The sequence below is a fragment of the Crocodylus porosus genome, unplaced genomic scaffold (assembly GCF_001723895.1).
Source record: "Crocodylus porosus isolate Cpor-Errol unplaced genomic scaffold, CroPor_comp1, whole genome shotgun sequence".
In the NCBI taxonomy this organism is placed as follows: domain Eukaryota; kingdom Metazoa; phylum Chordata; order Crocodylia; family Crocodylidae; genus Crocodylus; species Crocodylus porosus.
In genome coordinates, this window is record NW_017728886.1 from 63,691,655 (window position 1) to 63,706,899 (window position 15,245).

Genomic DNA, 15,245 nt, shown 5'->3' on the forward strand with positions numbered 1-15,245 from the left:
GAACATGTCATTGCAATGTATTTTTTTTTATAGTTGTACAACCTCTACCTATTTAAATGTCCACCTTTCCCCTCATTAAACCTCTAATAAGAGTAAAGAGTAAAACTTTAACTGAAATACCTTCCTGAAGAAAAACTCCTGACGGCAAGTTAAAAAAACAACACAGTAGGTTTAGGCGGAAGAAAAGAAAAATGCTTTTTGACTCTTCCCATTGTCAAGATATGTAAAAAAAACCCCAAACTCCATACTTTGAGACCAGGTTTGACTATGTTTTCTGTTTTTATGGTAGTAGTTGTGGTTAACTACATTAGATGTTACTATCCTAGTCAGCTGAAAAAAAAGAACTAAACATGTCTACATGAATATCAGGTAAAAATTATTTTCACTTACCACAGAAAATACTTATCTTAGGCCTTAGGTACCCTGCTACGAATTAAAAATATAGAATAACTGGTTTGGTAAACTTGTTCTAATTGCAAATGCTATTATTTACTAAGTCTGTATTAGGCTAGGAATTTCAAAGAAAGAAAAATCCTGATTTTTTTTACTGATGCCCAGAACAACTTTTCAACTAACAGTTACTTTATGCCAATGCATGTATTTGAATACTACAAGAAACCAAAAGGTTTGGAGGTGCTTGTGTGGGCAGATAACACATTTCTAAAGCATGCCTTTTTAAAAGGGAACAATGATAAGGAAAATACTGATCTTTAAGTCTTACTGTGCATCTGCAGTGCACTTTTACAACAAAATCTTTAGGACTACTACAGCCTAATGCAGCCAAAAAAAAAAAAAAAAGAGTCAGATTTACATTATAGAACATAATGGCTTTCAATCAGATCATTCTGAAATGGAAACATACGTTTTAAAGCCTCTAAACTGAATTCAATGGCAGCTTTTTCAGGAGGGCTTCCTAGCTCTGATAATACTTATATATGCTATAATTTTACAAACAAAAGTCATCCCATTTCTGTCAGGAAATTATCACGTGTCAAAAGTACATAGGAATACATTTTCAAGACTGCACCCCAAAATACCAGGCACAGCTATATTTGGAACTTTGTGCATTCTTCAATGCAAGATCTTGTCAGACCTGTGTTACTGTTTTAAGCTGATGGCCATGGATATGTTTATAAGTCTGACAAATTTGCAATAAAAATTCACATATATTATCTTACTAATGCCTGTAATTGTGAAAAGGCATGACATCCATTTTGATACTCATACTGAATTACTAAAACATTATTTGAGTCTACATATAAGAGATTCTTAATCAATTCATCTCTCTCCCCTAATTACATAAGGAATGTCAATTTAATTATAATATTTTATGTGTCATGACATAGTCATGTGTTTTTTCTGAAATTCATTAGCTCAATAACCTTTCACCTTTGGGCAAATTTCAGAAGCGTTTATTAAAAATATTTTTTTATTTTTAAATGTTGTGCATGGTATAAGCCTGTGACCTGCCTCCAAATTCAAATTTTCTTCATGTGATCTCAGAAAGTTATTAGCTGTTGTTTCTTAAAAGTCTGAGACACTATTTAACATTTTCTATTCCTCATATAAACAGCAGCATAAAAATATTTTCATTGTCAAAAGATTTACTCAATACGTCAGCTTTGTCAGAAGGTGGAGCTCTATACATATCTGTACCACTGTGCTTTATATATGAAATTTACAATTCCCTATAAAGACAGAACTATTCATAAAGCAGTCTTGATTTTAGCTACAATATTCAATTTATTTCATAATATTCACATTTGATGACAAGTGGCTCCTACCACAGTTCACATTTTAAAGAATTTTCAGTTAGACAAAACACACACAAAAAAGATGAAGCTTAGGAATTTCATACCCCCTAAACCTCCCTTCTGTAAAGCTAGGAGTGTCCAGTACCTTTTTTAAGAACATAAGATAATTGATACTTACAGGCATCTCTAATATATAACAACATAGCTACAAAAATGTAGTCAACTAAATCGAGAGAGATGCTGTCAGCAAATAATGCGTCCCAAACAACAAGAAGGTCCTGAAGTGGAAATTCTCGCCCAAAAAGCAGTCTAACCCATCGTCTAAAAAAAGAAAAAGAAAAAAAAAGTAAGCACTTAGTATTTATAAATAATTCCTTTAACATTTATTAATAATTTTGTTTTGGGAAATACTCTTTACATACCAATAGGGTTAGGGGAAGAAATGCATTAAGTACTGCAAAAGCTTTTATTAACATTGTGTAGATTGGCCTTGATGGATAAAACTGACATCAGATTGCATATTATCTTTTTTTGCATGTTTACTTTCATATTGATTTAAGAAGAAAGTTAGAAAATATTCACAGAAACCTGGAAAAGCAGGAAGGCAGGATGAGGCCAGAGCTTAAGAGGACCTGTAAAAAGTCCAGACAAAGGATATTTTTGAGGCAGATATGAAATAGCTGTCATTATGGGATTGAATAAGCTACCTGAAATGGGCCTCCTCTTTTTCTGTAATTATAGAGTTTTCAGGTATGAGCAAAATATGATGCATATCAATTTGATTAAATATGTCATATTGGTTTCATATTCAATAAAATATGGATACCCATCTAGATTACTTGCAATGTTTGCTCAATGTTGAAAATCTAACAGCAATCTAAGCTCAGTACTTTTCACCCAAATCTCTTATCTTCCAAAGCCAACTCTTGCCACTGACTTGCTCTGTGGATTCAAAAGTCATTTAACCTGTGTGCGTCTTAGCTTCCCATCAAAAAGTCAGACTGCTACTACCTACTTACCTCAAGCCTGCAGCAAGGATCAACTTAAATTTTAACTTTGAAAAATACGAAGAATAACTAAAATATTAACATTATAAGTTAATTTCAAAATAGACTTAAAAGGCAATTATTACCATCTTAGCCACAGTAAGCTAGTATTTCATTCAAGCTAGTATTTACTATATATTTTTTAGTCAGTGGAAAGAGAAAATAAATTTAGTAGAACTTTCCTGCAAGGAAACTAAGCCATTCTTTAACACTGACAGTTGACACCACAGGAAAGCCCTAGAAAGACAGCTAGAATTCACGTCAGTTAACTCCATAGATATAGATTGTATTTTATTTATTATTTAAGATTAATTCCAAATCTGTTAACCATAATACAGAGGTCACTGTAGTTGTAAGGTACCAATTCATTTGACTCTTGTAACAGAAGTTAATTTCTGTATAAATGCAAGTCAACGTATGTCAGCCAAACACAAATTTAGGACGATAACAACTGAATGACTGTCTATTAATAAAGGGCTCATGCTATGAATCAGATTTAATTCACTTTCCAACATTTTCATTCCAATATCTTCTCAACTTTTATTCTTTGGTCACTGACCCAGTACACTTTAAAAAGTCTTCCTGGACAGCTAGATGATCACTAAGCAGATTTTCAAAAGTAATATTACAGTTTAGAAACAAAATATATATGTATGCTTGGAACATAAAATCATCCCATCCCTGCCTTATGTTGATTTTCTATTCATTAATGTAAGAATAACTGTCACTATAATGTCCAGTTATAAAGGCAAAGTTATTAGAGACAACAAAGTCTAGTAATAAAAGACAAACATGTCAAGTTTTGTCTCCCATAAAATTGAATTCATGCTGCCCTCCACTTCCCATTCCTACTGCTTTCTATAAACACCTATCTTTAGAGTTGAACGTTGCTACAAAAGAGGAGTCAAAGGTACGGTTAACTCAAATCAAGGCTAATCTACCACATTTAATTCTGATAATGTTCTATATAAGGTGTTTTAACATATAGTGGCACATTACCCTACAGTGCCTAGCCTACAGGAAACTATTATCCTATGGTGACACAAACATTATCCAATCTCTGCGTGAAGCCGATTACTTGCAGTAACAACCCCTCCTACCCGTAAACCCACAACTTTCATGTTACACAAACTGTTAGGAGCGAAAACTCAGTTAAGCTTGAAGCATTCGAGCTGACTTTGCTCACAACTACCCAAATCTAATTCAGAAGGTTTGCTAAAACTCTTATACACTTCAAGGAAAAAAAATACACCATGGTGTAATGGGATTTGTTATTAGTCTTTTATTAGAAATCTCTCTTACTTCTTTACTACTTCATTATGCAGTGTTAATCGTTTGTAGATGCAGGTTTATTCTGCTCAAGCAGAAGTCATTCTCTTTTTTCCTGCTTTTATATTTTCTCCAGGGAAAGTTAAATCTCGGTCCCCAGAGATATCATGTTTCACAGATGCAGAGTGCTGAAGAACAACTGGACTTCTTTAACAACTATAATACTATCATTAACGATTTGAACCTCCTTGTCCCAAAGGGAATAGGCAATTCACATTGCTGTAAATGCATATATATTAACAGTTGTCTCTTTTTTTTTTTCAGTAGCATTTAGCTCACAGCATCCATAAACCAAGGACACTATTGCCAATGAACTATGCTGCCATATGGCATGACTTCGGTGAACCTATACATTTATAAAAAGTGAACTTTAATCCATAAAGTAACTGTCCACGTTGGAGTGTTTTCTTCCAAATTAACATGCTTTTATTGCTCTTACAAATATTTACAGAGAACTTAAGTTGCATTTAATGATAGCATTGGACAAGAAAACTTTCTCTTTTTAGATGACTGTCTGTGGCTTAATTATTGCTCTGTCCTGTTAATCTTGCTTTACATCTGTTACACCTGCAGTCTACAATGCTCACAATAGTGTACCTTGTATCACATGCAATAATACAGTAATTCATATTTTACCAGACCTACTTAGCAATTAAAATCTGTAAAAATAAAGAAGTACAGAATATTTAAAGTAAAAATAAACCAAGGGTTCTATCATTTGCCTGGTGGAATACACCCCCTAGCTTCCACTTATGATTCCTATATAATTAAACCACAATTCTCAAGTGATCAGTAATTACTAGCAAGAGAAAATGATTAATTAATGACCTTACTGTATAGAGAAACCAGAAGAAATTGGGTGCTTTGGTAAATATGTTAACCATGGGAAGGACTCCGCTTACTAGGTTTCAATAAAGATTACTTCCATTTTGATTAAGATTTACTAGATATTCCTGGAGGCACTATCAGTTAGCAGCCATAAGACTCATTTATTTGAGCTACTGCTTTGCATGTCCATGCATGCTCTCAATCTTCACTGAGAACTCTGAAATCCATAAAAATTACAGACCTCAATTATATAATCTTAACAAGATATGATAGCATTGTGGAGGTAAAAGACAGCATGACTGTTGTTATAGGAGGATTGAGCAGCACAGAATATGATACTGGTGCCAGACTGATTAATACACATATATGAAAAGCCATGACCAGGAATGACAAAATCTTCTTTGGAATATACAGGAATTTACAAACTGCTCAGTATAGCTTTAGATAAGCAACAATTTATGAGTTATTTGAAAGATTTAATGCCAATCTCTATAATCATTACAGGCCACAGGTAGCAATTCCTATACTTCAGGGCACCTCCTATTATAGACCATATTTTAAGGTGCATAAACTGTTGCCAAATGCAATCAATTCGTATTAGGATTTTTCAACTTTGCTTTCTGCCTTGAACTCATTTTTTCTGAAAGTTTCAGGTATCTTTGAGAGTAAGTTTAAAGAAATAAAATTGCCAAAATTAAAAATATCTTACTAAGTTTTCAGTAGGAAGATGTAACACAAAAATGTTTTTGAGCAAAAATGTAGTTTGGTAAGGAGGGGTTACTTACATCTTGAATATTAGTTTTATTTTAATTTTTTTACCATATTCAATCTGCCAAATTTCATAGCTGGTAGGGCTCTACAAAAATCTCAGTTCGCACACACTCATGGTATTAGCTAGAATCTATTGCAGTTACATTTGAAATACCCATCTACATTGAGCCAGCTCCATTATTTCTCAGACTTACATACCAAATCAGAGTGAATGTACACCATCCCTATAGAGAAGGGACATTCAGATGCAGCAGCTCAGTGAGTAAGGAGGACAGAAATCTGGAAACAGGAGGTGCATACAGGTAAGGAATAGGAATAAGGATATGGGTAGCAGAATTCCAGTAGCAAACGCAAACAGCAGGTAGGTGAAGAGGAGAGAGTTCTGGATGGAGGGAAAGGATGTTTGTCAGTAGGGAGAAAGAAGGAACCAAGACAGGCAGAAGCAGAGGGAGGTGAACGAGGGGCTGGGAAGGGCCTGTTTAACTATTAGTCTAAAGACAGACATTAAAAAAGATGGAGCCTGAATTGATTCAATCTTTTCAGGTTAGACTAACCTGTCTAGATTGAACCAATTTGCAAGTGAATAGATGAAATGTAGGCACATGCCTGCAGTGGCTCAGGCCAGAAGCCGGGAGGCGCTAGAACGGCCCTCAACTGCAGGGAAGCTGTGCTAGGGGCGTGTAATTAATTCCTCCCCCACCCCCATCCCACCAGCATAGACCCCAAGTTGGGGTCCACCAGGAGCTCCCCCCTTGCTGCTGCAGCAGTGGGGCTGGGGGCATGGCCAAATGCCAGCTGGCATAGGCCCCGTAGGCAGGGGACAGGAAGGGGGGTTATTTCCCCCTCTCTCTGGAGTCTGAAGGAGGGGGCAGATGGCAGTGGCAGTGGTCAGAGTGAGCACTAGAGTGAGCACTCCCTGCAGTCCCCCAGGGACAGAGGGGAGAATAACTCTACTTCCTGCCCCCCACCTAAGGGGGTCATGTTGGCTGCCCTCTGGCCCCACCCTCGCCACTGCAGCAGTGAGGGGGGAGCAGCCCTGACACAAGCCTCTTCTAGGTGTGTGTGTGTGGCGGGGGGGGGAGAGCACTGCCAGTTGGGGAGGGCAGAGAAAGCTGCCACAGATGAGTGGTGACGGCAGCACTAGGGGGAGACCTTGAGTAGCTATGGCTGCCTCTGAGCCCTGGTGCAGCTGTGGCCCCCCCACCAGGAAGAGGCTTGCAGTCCCTGCACACCAGTACAGGGGCTGCTGCCCTGTCAAGGGCCCTGCCCCCTTGCTGCTCCAGTGGCAGAGGGATGGGCCCAGCCAGAGGCTGGCTGGCAGGGTTCCTTAGGCAAGGGAGCAGGGATGGGGGTTATACCCCCCGCTTCAGCATCTAGCTAGGGAGCAGAGGGGCAGGGCCAACCCTGGTGGGCTGGAGCAAAGAGCCCAGCCTGGAGAGCATGCTGGGATGCTGGGTGACCTAACCCCAGAAGGGGTCTTAGACAGAACTTGCATAAACTGGTTTGAGCTCAATCAGTTAAGTCTGATGCTACATGCAACCAGGTTCATCTCAAACCAGTTTTGGTCATTTTGAAACAGGCTTGTGTGTACTGAACTTGTTCTGTTACAGGTTCAAACCAGTTTCTGATCACTTAAATTGGTTTATGGGCAGATTCTGTCCCTAGCCTTAGAGTCTGGATAGATGTAATTCTTAGACCATTCTAAATACACTTTAAAACACAAGAGTTTAGATATGCATGTCACTTAAGCCTGGCTTAAACTTCCTGGAATGTTTCAAAAACACATTGGAAAAAATCAAGTACTATTTTGAGCTGGTCCTCTGTGAACCATTTCAATGTTACGTGGGAACAGAAGCTATTCCATGTCTTGTGTCCAGTCAGCTCTCCAGACATCCCAACCTGTGCTACACTATACCTCCTGAACATGCAGGGCAAGGGGCTGCTCTGGAATGGAGCCAGGACTGTATGGCTCCGAATTCTACCGTCAGCTTCCCCACTGGGGCAGGTGCATGATGCCATAGGAACAGAAGCATGGACAGAAACAGCAGCTGGGGAAATGGAAAGAGAGGAGAGGTGCCATTGGTCACCAAGGGGAAAGGAGATTCTTACTTGCTTTGAGGACTGCTGCTCCCACACCATCATCAGTAATATGGGGTGCAACCATACCACTGTATCACTCTGGATCTTCCCGTCAGGTGCTGGAGGACTGAATGCCCCTGATTGTGGTTGGCGGGTAGTGAAGAAGGGGAGTGGCACATGCTTCCAGAAGCCCACAAGATCTCCATTGTTTTTCAACCCCTGCCTTGGAAGCTGTGTTGTCAATTTCACTTCCATGTTAGGTACCCTTTGCTCTGGGGTGCCAGGGCAAGGGAGGAGGAGAAGGTGTTTGACTAATGAGCCTGGCAGCCTAGGGTGCAGGGTCTCTAGCAGGGAGGTGAATTTGACAGTGTGGCTTTCAAAGCAGGAGTTGAAAAGCTGTGAAGATTTGTGAAGGGGCAGAGCACACTGCCCACTAGGGACCACAAGCAGGGGACAATCCCTCCACTCCTTCCAAGAAGGCATGATGGTCTGGGTACTCTACCACCCCCAGCAGTGTTTGGCAGCAGTGCAATCCCTAGAAGGTGGTAGTTCTACTAAGAACTCTTAGCAGTACACATGCAGAAACTTCTGTCTAGGGTCAATTGTGAACCAGTTCTTAAATCCAGTGATATTCTTGGAACGGCTCAAGTGTTATCTCTGGCTGCAGCCTTATGGTATCTCTGCACATGCAGGCATGTACACTTGAAGGAGCTCAAGTAGCAGTGGCACAAATTCGTGGCAGAGAAGACTGTGCCACTTGGGGCAAAGTGACCCTGTTTAGTTCCTCCCGGATCTTCAGCTGGGGCGAGTTAGATGTTGGGGTCAGCACCTGTGGCCCCATCCTTCTGTGGTGCAGAGCAATCTGCAGATATTACCTCCTTATATTGCTACCAGTTACTTACTGGTGTGGACTCTCATGGATCTAAAGATCCTTCTGAAACTCATTTTCATAGGAGGGGTCAGCAAGATTCCATATGATGTAATTTGTTCTTACTCATTTTAGGGTTTTTATATAATGTAGGAGTTAAATAGCAAAAAACCACCATTTAAAAGAACATATTGTTTGCAAAGTTGTGCAGAAATAAAGAAATTAAGGTTGCCTGTGAAACTTGCACATAAGACCTCTCTCTTTAAACTCAGATTCAATGCAGATAATGAATAACATCCAAGTTTACACCTCCACCTAGTGCAATTTAACATGCAAAAGCACAGTCATTAGTCTAGAACAAAGAGCAAACAGCCCATCAGGTGTGGGATGCTTACTTGGAAAAAAGATGTGAAACAAGGGTTAGTAACAACTGTTGTGTGTATGCACCTTCAAATGAAGTCATACTGTAAATGAAAAAGCCAAGAATTGAAATAGTTTATCCCACATACTAAACAATTCTTGATAGACTGAACAAACCTGATGGATATTATAAGAGACTAATTTAATTAGTGGATGAGTATATGTAAACAATTTTGTGGATGAAGCAGAAGAGCAAAATAATATTTAGAAGTACAACTAAAGAATCTCCAAAGTAAGCATGAGGGAAGATGAAAAGGAATATAATACTAGAAGCCATATATGACTTCCTATAGTTGTCTACATTAGTCAGAGAGAAAAGGATTAATTTATAAAAATGTCAAGTGGTTTACTTTCTTGTGATGTTATGGAGACCCATCTAAATGAGGATTTGCAGTTTCATATTATATATATGCCACAGTCTATTTTTCTAGTCTTGTGTTTCTAGTCTTAACAAGTCTTGGGGTTTTCTTAAGATTTCACACAGATGGTTGTGAATGGGTCGAACAGAACTTCAACAAATAAAAGGGCAGTAGAGAAAATAGTTCTGGAGCAAAATTTTATTTCTTTTTTAGAGTAGGTCATGTAGCTATTTTTCTACTAAACCTATCACTGAAAAGCTAGAAATGAGAGAGGCTCAGATGATCATAGTTGAGAAGAATGTGGAAGTTGAGTACAGCAGTTAACAGAGAAAAAAAGAGGCAATGTCTAAAGTAAATAAGGTCTTATTAAAAGTCAGTATTTCTCTGGGATGTAGAAGCAGCACATGGAATCAAAACCGAAATGTAGTCTTGTGCAGAAACTCCTCAGTGTCTTGTGCAGAAACTCCTCAGTGGCTGTTTAGGTTAAACATTTAAAAAAGTAAATTTTCTGTAGAAGCTTTACATGTTTGATCTAAATGTTGAGAACAGCATGCACAATAACTTTCAAGAATCCACATATGAGGTTAATAGGCAGACAAAGTTCTTTGGGTGAATCTGATATCTTTTATTAGACCAACTTAAATAGTTGGAAAACAATTATCAGGCAGATGACATCTGACTTCCCAGGTATCTCTCCACTATTCATTCCTATTCTCCCTCTTCCCCCACCCCACCACCCAATAGCCTGTCTCTCACCCACTGACTCCTCAATCTACATTTTCACTGACTGCCTGTCTTCTATGCATACCAGCCCAGCCTCTGGCTTCTTTACTTTTCATTCCATCCAGGAAGAGCACACACCAACTGCTGATACTTCCTTAGCTTAACAAAGGGTTTTTGAACCCAAAAACTTGCTTAATAATTGTTTTCCAACTATTTGAGTTGGTCTAATAAAAGATATCAGATTCACCCAAAGACTCTTGTCTGCCTATGTCCTTAAACCAACATGGCTACAACCTACACCCCTGTACATATGAGGTTAATACCTATAGCCCATAATTATATTCTATTGTTACAGATTTTGATCACTTTTTGTCTGTATTTAAGTTGCTGTGGAAGGAATTAAAATGTCCATCTTGCTAAAGATATGTTCTTTCCAGATTCAGATGCTACCAGCATTAAGTCCATAACTTGTTTCTACGACACGTGTTTTGCAGAAGGTCAGAAAAGATTACTAAAATAGTTCCAGCTGGCCTTAAATCTTAGTTATTTCTGTAACATCCATTATTATATTGTTTTCTGCTTGGCACATAGCTGTGTGAGGGCAGAGAGACATGTTTTCTGTGATATGAGAAGTTCATTAGCTTCTCCTAAAAATCAGATCTGATAATAAAATGCAAACCTGACTGAGCATTCCTTTTCTCATGCATACATCCTTTATTTGTTTCTACTTCTTATGTTTTCATGTTTTTTAATATTCTGTTGCACAGTGTCTTAAGTGCTTTGGTAGAAGATTATTATTTAAAGCAGTAGTACTCAACACCTCTGGACCAAAGGCCAAATGCGACCTACAAAACCAGTGTGAACATGCCCATCACTGGCATATCAGTTAATGTTCCTGCTGCTTGTCCCCTCCTTTCTCCTACCACTGAGTTCAGTGACAGGCGAAAGGAGAGTATGAGTGGCAGCAGTGTTCACTTGCACAGTGAGCTCAGAGCTTTCACGCATCTCTGGAGCCCATGAACTCACCAGCATGTCTCTCTTTGGAGCCACAGCTTTTGAGATGAGTACCACCACTGCTCCATTCAGTGCGGAGGGAGAAGAGAGGGGCAGAGAGGGAAAAGTAAACGTCAGCGCCCTTGAGCTCCAGACCTGCACAGCCAGAGCCCATGCTGACATGCCAGTGAATGCAGAGTTTTCAGACAGCTCTGGAGCCTAAGAGCTGAGCACCATTGCCATTGATGCTCATCATCCTCTTTTCCCTGCCAGTGAATTCAGTTGGGTGAAGGGAAGGGAAAGGGGAAGAGGAGGAAGGTGAATAGTAGCTGTGCCCAGCTCCTGGGCTCTGGAGCATCATGAAAGCTTTGCCCATGGTGCTTACAGCGCCAGGAAAAAAATAAAGGTTATTTCACAGAACGCCCCAATGCTCTGGAGCAGAGAATAGTTCCACTCCCACCACACTCCCAAAACACAAAGCTCTCCCTTCTAGAGACACTGGTAGGCCACTGAGAAGCACAGGAAGCTGAGGCAAGGTACAGTGCTACCAGCTGGGCAATCTCCATCTGTCATCTGAAAGAATTAATTAATTATCCTGTGAAATATGATGGTTGGTTGTCTTATTTTTCAGAATGCTTCTAAGGTTTAATTAAGCTTATAACATTTTAAAATAATGTTATGGAATTTTGCACTTTTATTGTATATTAATAAGCCTAAAATTACAGAACTCCATCCGCCCCTCCCTGCCCCAGTCACATCTGTGGTATTCGGTGCCTTTTATAGAGCTTGCCCCAACCCCAGATCCATACTGCACTGCACTAGTGCCCAGGGACACTGTGGCAGTTGCTTTGCTCCAGCTCAGCCCGCTGGTGAGGAGAATAGGCTGTATCCAGGGTCACCCCAGCTTGCAGGAGGGAACCCAGGTGTCCAGGGGCCTCAGCTCCGTGGGTGAGAGGGAACCCAGGCATCCAAAGGCCCTGACCAGAGGGCATAATTATTGGAGAACATTATTGGCTACAATGGCCAAAAAAAGCCAATATTCAACAATGCAAATTTCCCTTTTATTGGCGCTGATCCAATAGGCTACCAATATATTGGTACACCTCTAACAACTATAATACTTCGTGTGTGCCCTGAGCCCATTTCTATTTTTAAGATTTGGCCCACTTGTTTGGAGGAGGGGAAAAAAAAAAAAAAAAGATTGAACACCAGTGACCACTGAATATGGCCTTGTTTTATACATCTATGGCATCCAACTGACCTTCTCAGTCCCACATGTGTATCAGGTTTCTATGGCTAATTGGACATTTTCTGCCCAGTGTGGCTTGCCTTTTTTTTAAACATACAGGCAGTCCTTGACTTAAGATGTTCTGAGTTACAACAAATAGCACTTAGAACATTTATAAATTGATACCCTGTTTTGACTTTCTGACGTCAGTTTCAACTTTATGACGCTTGATCTGACGCCACACCACACCAGTGAACAAGTCTGCTGCATCGCCCATCTCCCTGGAGAACCTCTGTCCAAACTTCCTTGGACACTTTCTTTAAGAAAGCAGACAAGACTCCAGAAAAACCTGCAGCCAAGACTCCTGAGAAGACTCCAGCCAAGAACCCTTCAAAAAGTCCAACCAGGAGCCCTTCAAAAAGTCCAGCAAAGTCACCTCAAAGAAGCCCTTCCAGATCAGTATGGTTGCTATTTAGAATATAAATACATTAATGTAAGCTATATTACTCATCTATAATTGACTGAGTACAAAATTGTGAGTCATTTTTGGTGAAAATAGGGCATCTTATTTTTCTGATTTAAACTATTTTAAGGCAGCATTGACTGATCACTATAGTCTTACTTCACTATATAATATCAAACTGTAACTGAACTTTTACAGTAAAATAAAAGTTGTTTTCTTATGCAGAGAGATACTAGAGCCTTATGTAGCTTTTATAGAAATAAAATATGTAGCCCTTAACAACTGTGAAATTATTCTACAAAATTAAATGAAACAGTATATTCTACCTTTGTGTGGTCAGGATTACAGTGTGTTTCTACCTCTACTGGAGAGAGAATTTCTTATAGATTAGATATCTCAAAAACAACTTTATAATCTTCATTATAACCATAAGGATCCTGAAAGGAAAGCCAGACACAGTACTGGAATACTGTATCCCTAGCCCAATTTCTTAATTTCTACTGGGTAAATGGTCTTCACTGGGTTCTTCAAAAGGACTGTTTTCTATGTCCTGAATGATGATTTATGTTAATTAGTCAGCCAAACTCAGGTTACCACCTATCTTTAAATAATCACCTATTCATCAATTTGAAAAAATTGTTTGACACAAAGGTCTCATTTATTCTCTGGATGCTACCCTGCACAATTTGGATTCTTTGAGATTACAAAAAAGATAATTCAGCCTTGCCTTTGGAAACTTTATGTCTGTTTTAGGAAGGCAGTAAATATTCCCTTACTAAAGAAGGCTTCTCGTTCTAAAAATAAGATCCTAATAATTATCTCCCCCTTCTTACTGTAATTTAGCCTTGCTGGCAAAAGAATCTGATGCTGTGTTAAGTGAGAACAATTGTATCATACTTCCTTGCAAGAATGGATTTGGTGAAGATACTGTGCGTCTGTAACAGTAATATTAGAACTGTTGGTAGATGAAAAATAATTGATTATAAGATGTTTTAGCCTGCCTTGTGGTAGGTTTCTCCTGGGGTTCCTTTCCAATATAATCCTATTCTGCCACATTATTGATGGTGATTGCTGGTTCTGCTGGAGATATTGCTCATCAGAATTTGTTCTGCAAGTCCTTTTTGGCAAATTTATGTGAATCTGCCTACATTATCAGAATCTGATTAATTTTGCTTCTTCAAGCAGGAACTGCAAAGTCTGTACTTGGCACATCATGTCACCTTGTGTGGTACACATCTAGATGACAAAAAACTTTCTAAAAAATAATCTAACAAAATTGCCAGTAATTACAGGCAACCAGGTCCACCTTATTAAAATCCATTCCTTAAACTTTAATTTCAGTGGTAACTCCATTTCTCCATATCTAAATATCTATTTAAAATGGACACGGAGGAAAATTAAAAAGAACCAAAGCTATCAAGTATCATGGGACTGACAGCGTTTTCTCTTTGTTAGATGAGAAATATAAACTAACTCTTACTCAATGTTTTATTTTGCTTCAGCCCAAAGAATGGTGTTCTAAAATTACATAATAAGTAATTCTTTTTCTTTAAGGGCTTGGAACTTCTTCAGAATTTTAGGTCATTTTTCAGAATTTTGCAGTTTTTCAGAACTCTCTCAGAATTTCCCCGGGCTAGCCTTACACAGTGACATTGAATCCAGACAACCCTGGAGCAAGTGTGCAGGGCGAGTCTGGCAGGGTGCTACAGGCAGCCCATGCTGTGGACTGACCCACTGTGCTGCATGCAGCACCAGGTTCAGCCCACACACTATGTGCAGTGTGGGCCCTGGATGAAACTGCATGCGACACAGGGCTTGGTCCCAATCTGGCCCACAGATCAGCCCAATGCTCATCTGGCTTGCAGGGCAAGATGAGTTTAAACATCCCTGTGGTAAACATCTAAAGGTCTAAGGCAAGGTTTTAAAAGGGATACTGCAAGTTAACTATGGACTTCACCATCCAACTCATGGCATGCAATAAAAAAAAGACCTAGTTCCTGTTAAATTTGGAGGAGCATATTTGGGTGACAGAGTCAAATATCTAATCTTAGCAAAAAGGAAGATCCATGGAGAAGTAATTTCACAATTAATATGCTTTTGTTCCATTGAAAGAAACAAAGGTCTAACGCTACAAAATAAATGAAATTAGGCAGTCTGTACAATAACCAGGTTTAAAAACCAGTGCTCCATTAACACGTTAACTAGCTTCAGGCATCAAGGACAACAAAAAGTCCTTTTTCAGATATGTGGGGAGCCGGAGGAAAAGCAAGGGCAATGTTGGACCCCTGCCAACTGACCCCCAGGAAAAAGCCAACCTATTAAATAGGTACTTTGCGTCAGTCTTTCATCAGTCCCATGCGACGCCCATGCCTGCTATGGGACAG

The 15,245-nt window shown here is 39.3% G+C and overlaps 1 protein-coding gene across 3 annotated transcripts in view; it reads right to left on the reverse strand.

The window, feature by feature from the left end:
- TBC1D5 (TBC1 domain family member 5) overlaps positions 1-15,245 on the reverse strand; it is a 475,698-nt gene that overhangs the window by 116,422 nt on the left and 344,031 nt on the right. For all 3 annotated transcript variants that reach the window (XM_019535723.1, XM_019535731.1, XM_019535738.1), the window contains one exon: positions 1,933-2,075. In XM_019535723.1, coding sequence (XP_019391268.1) covers positions 1,933-2,075 — 143 coding nt within the window. The remainder of the gene's footprint in view (positions 1-1,932; positions 2,076-15,245) is intronic.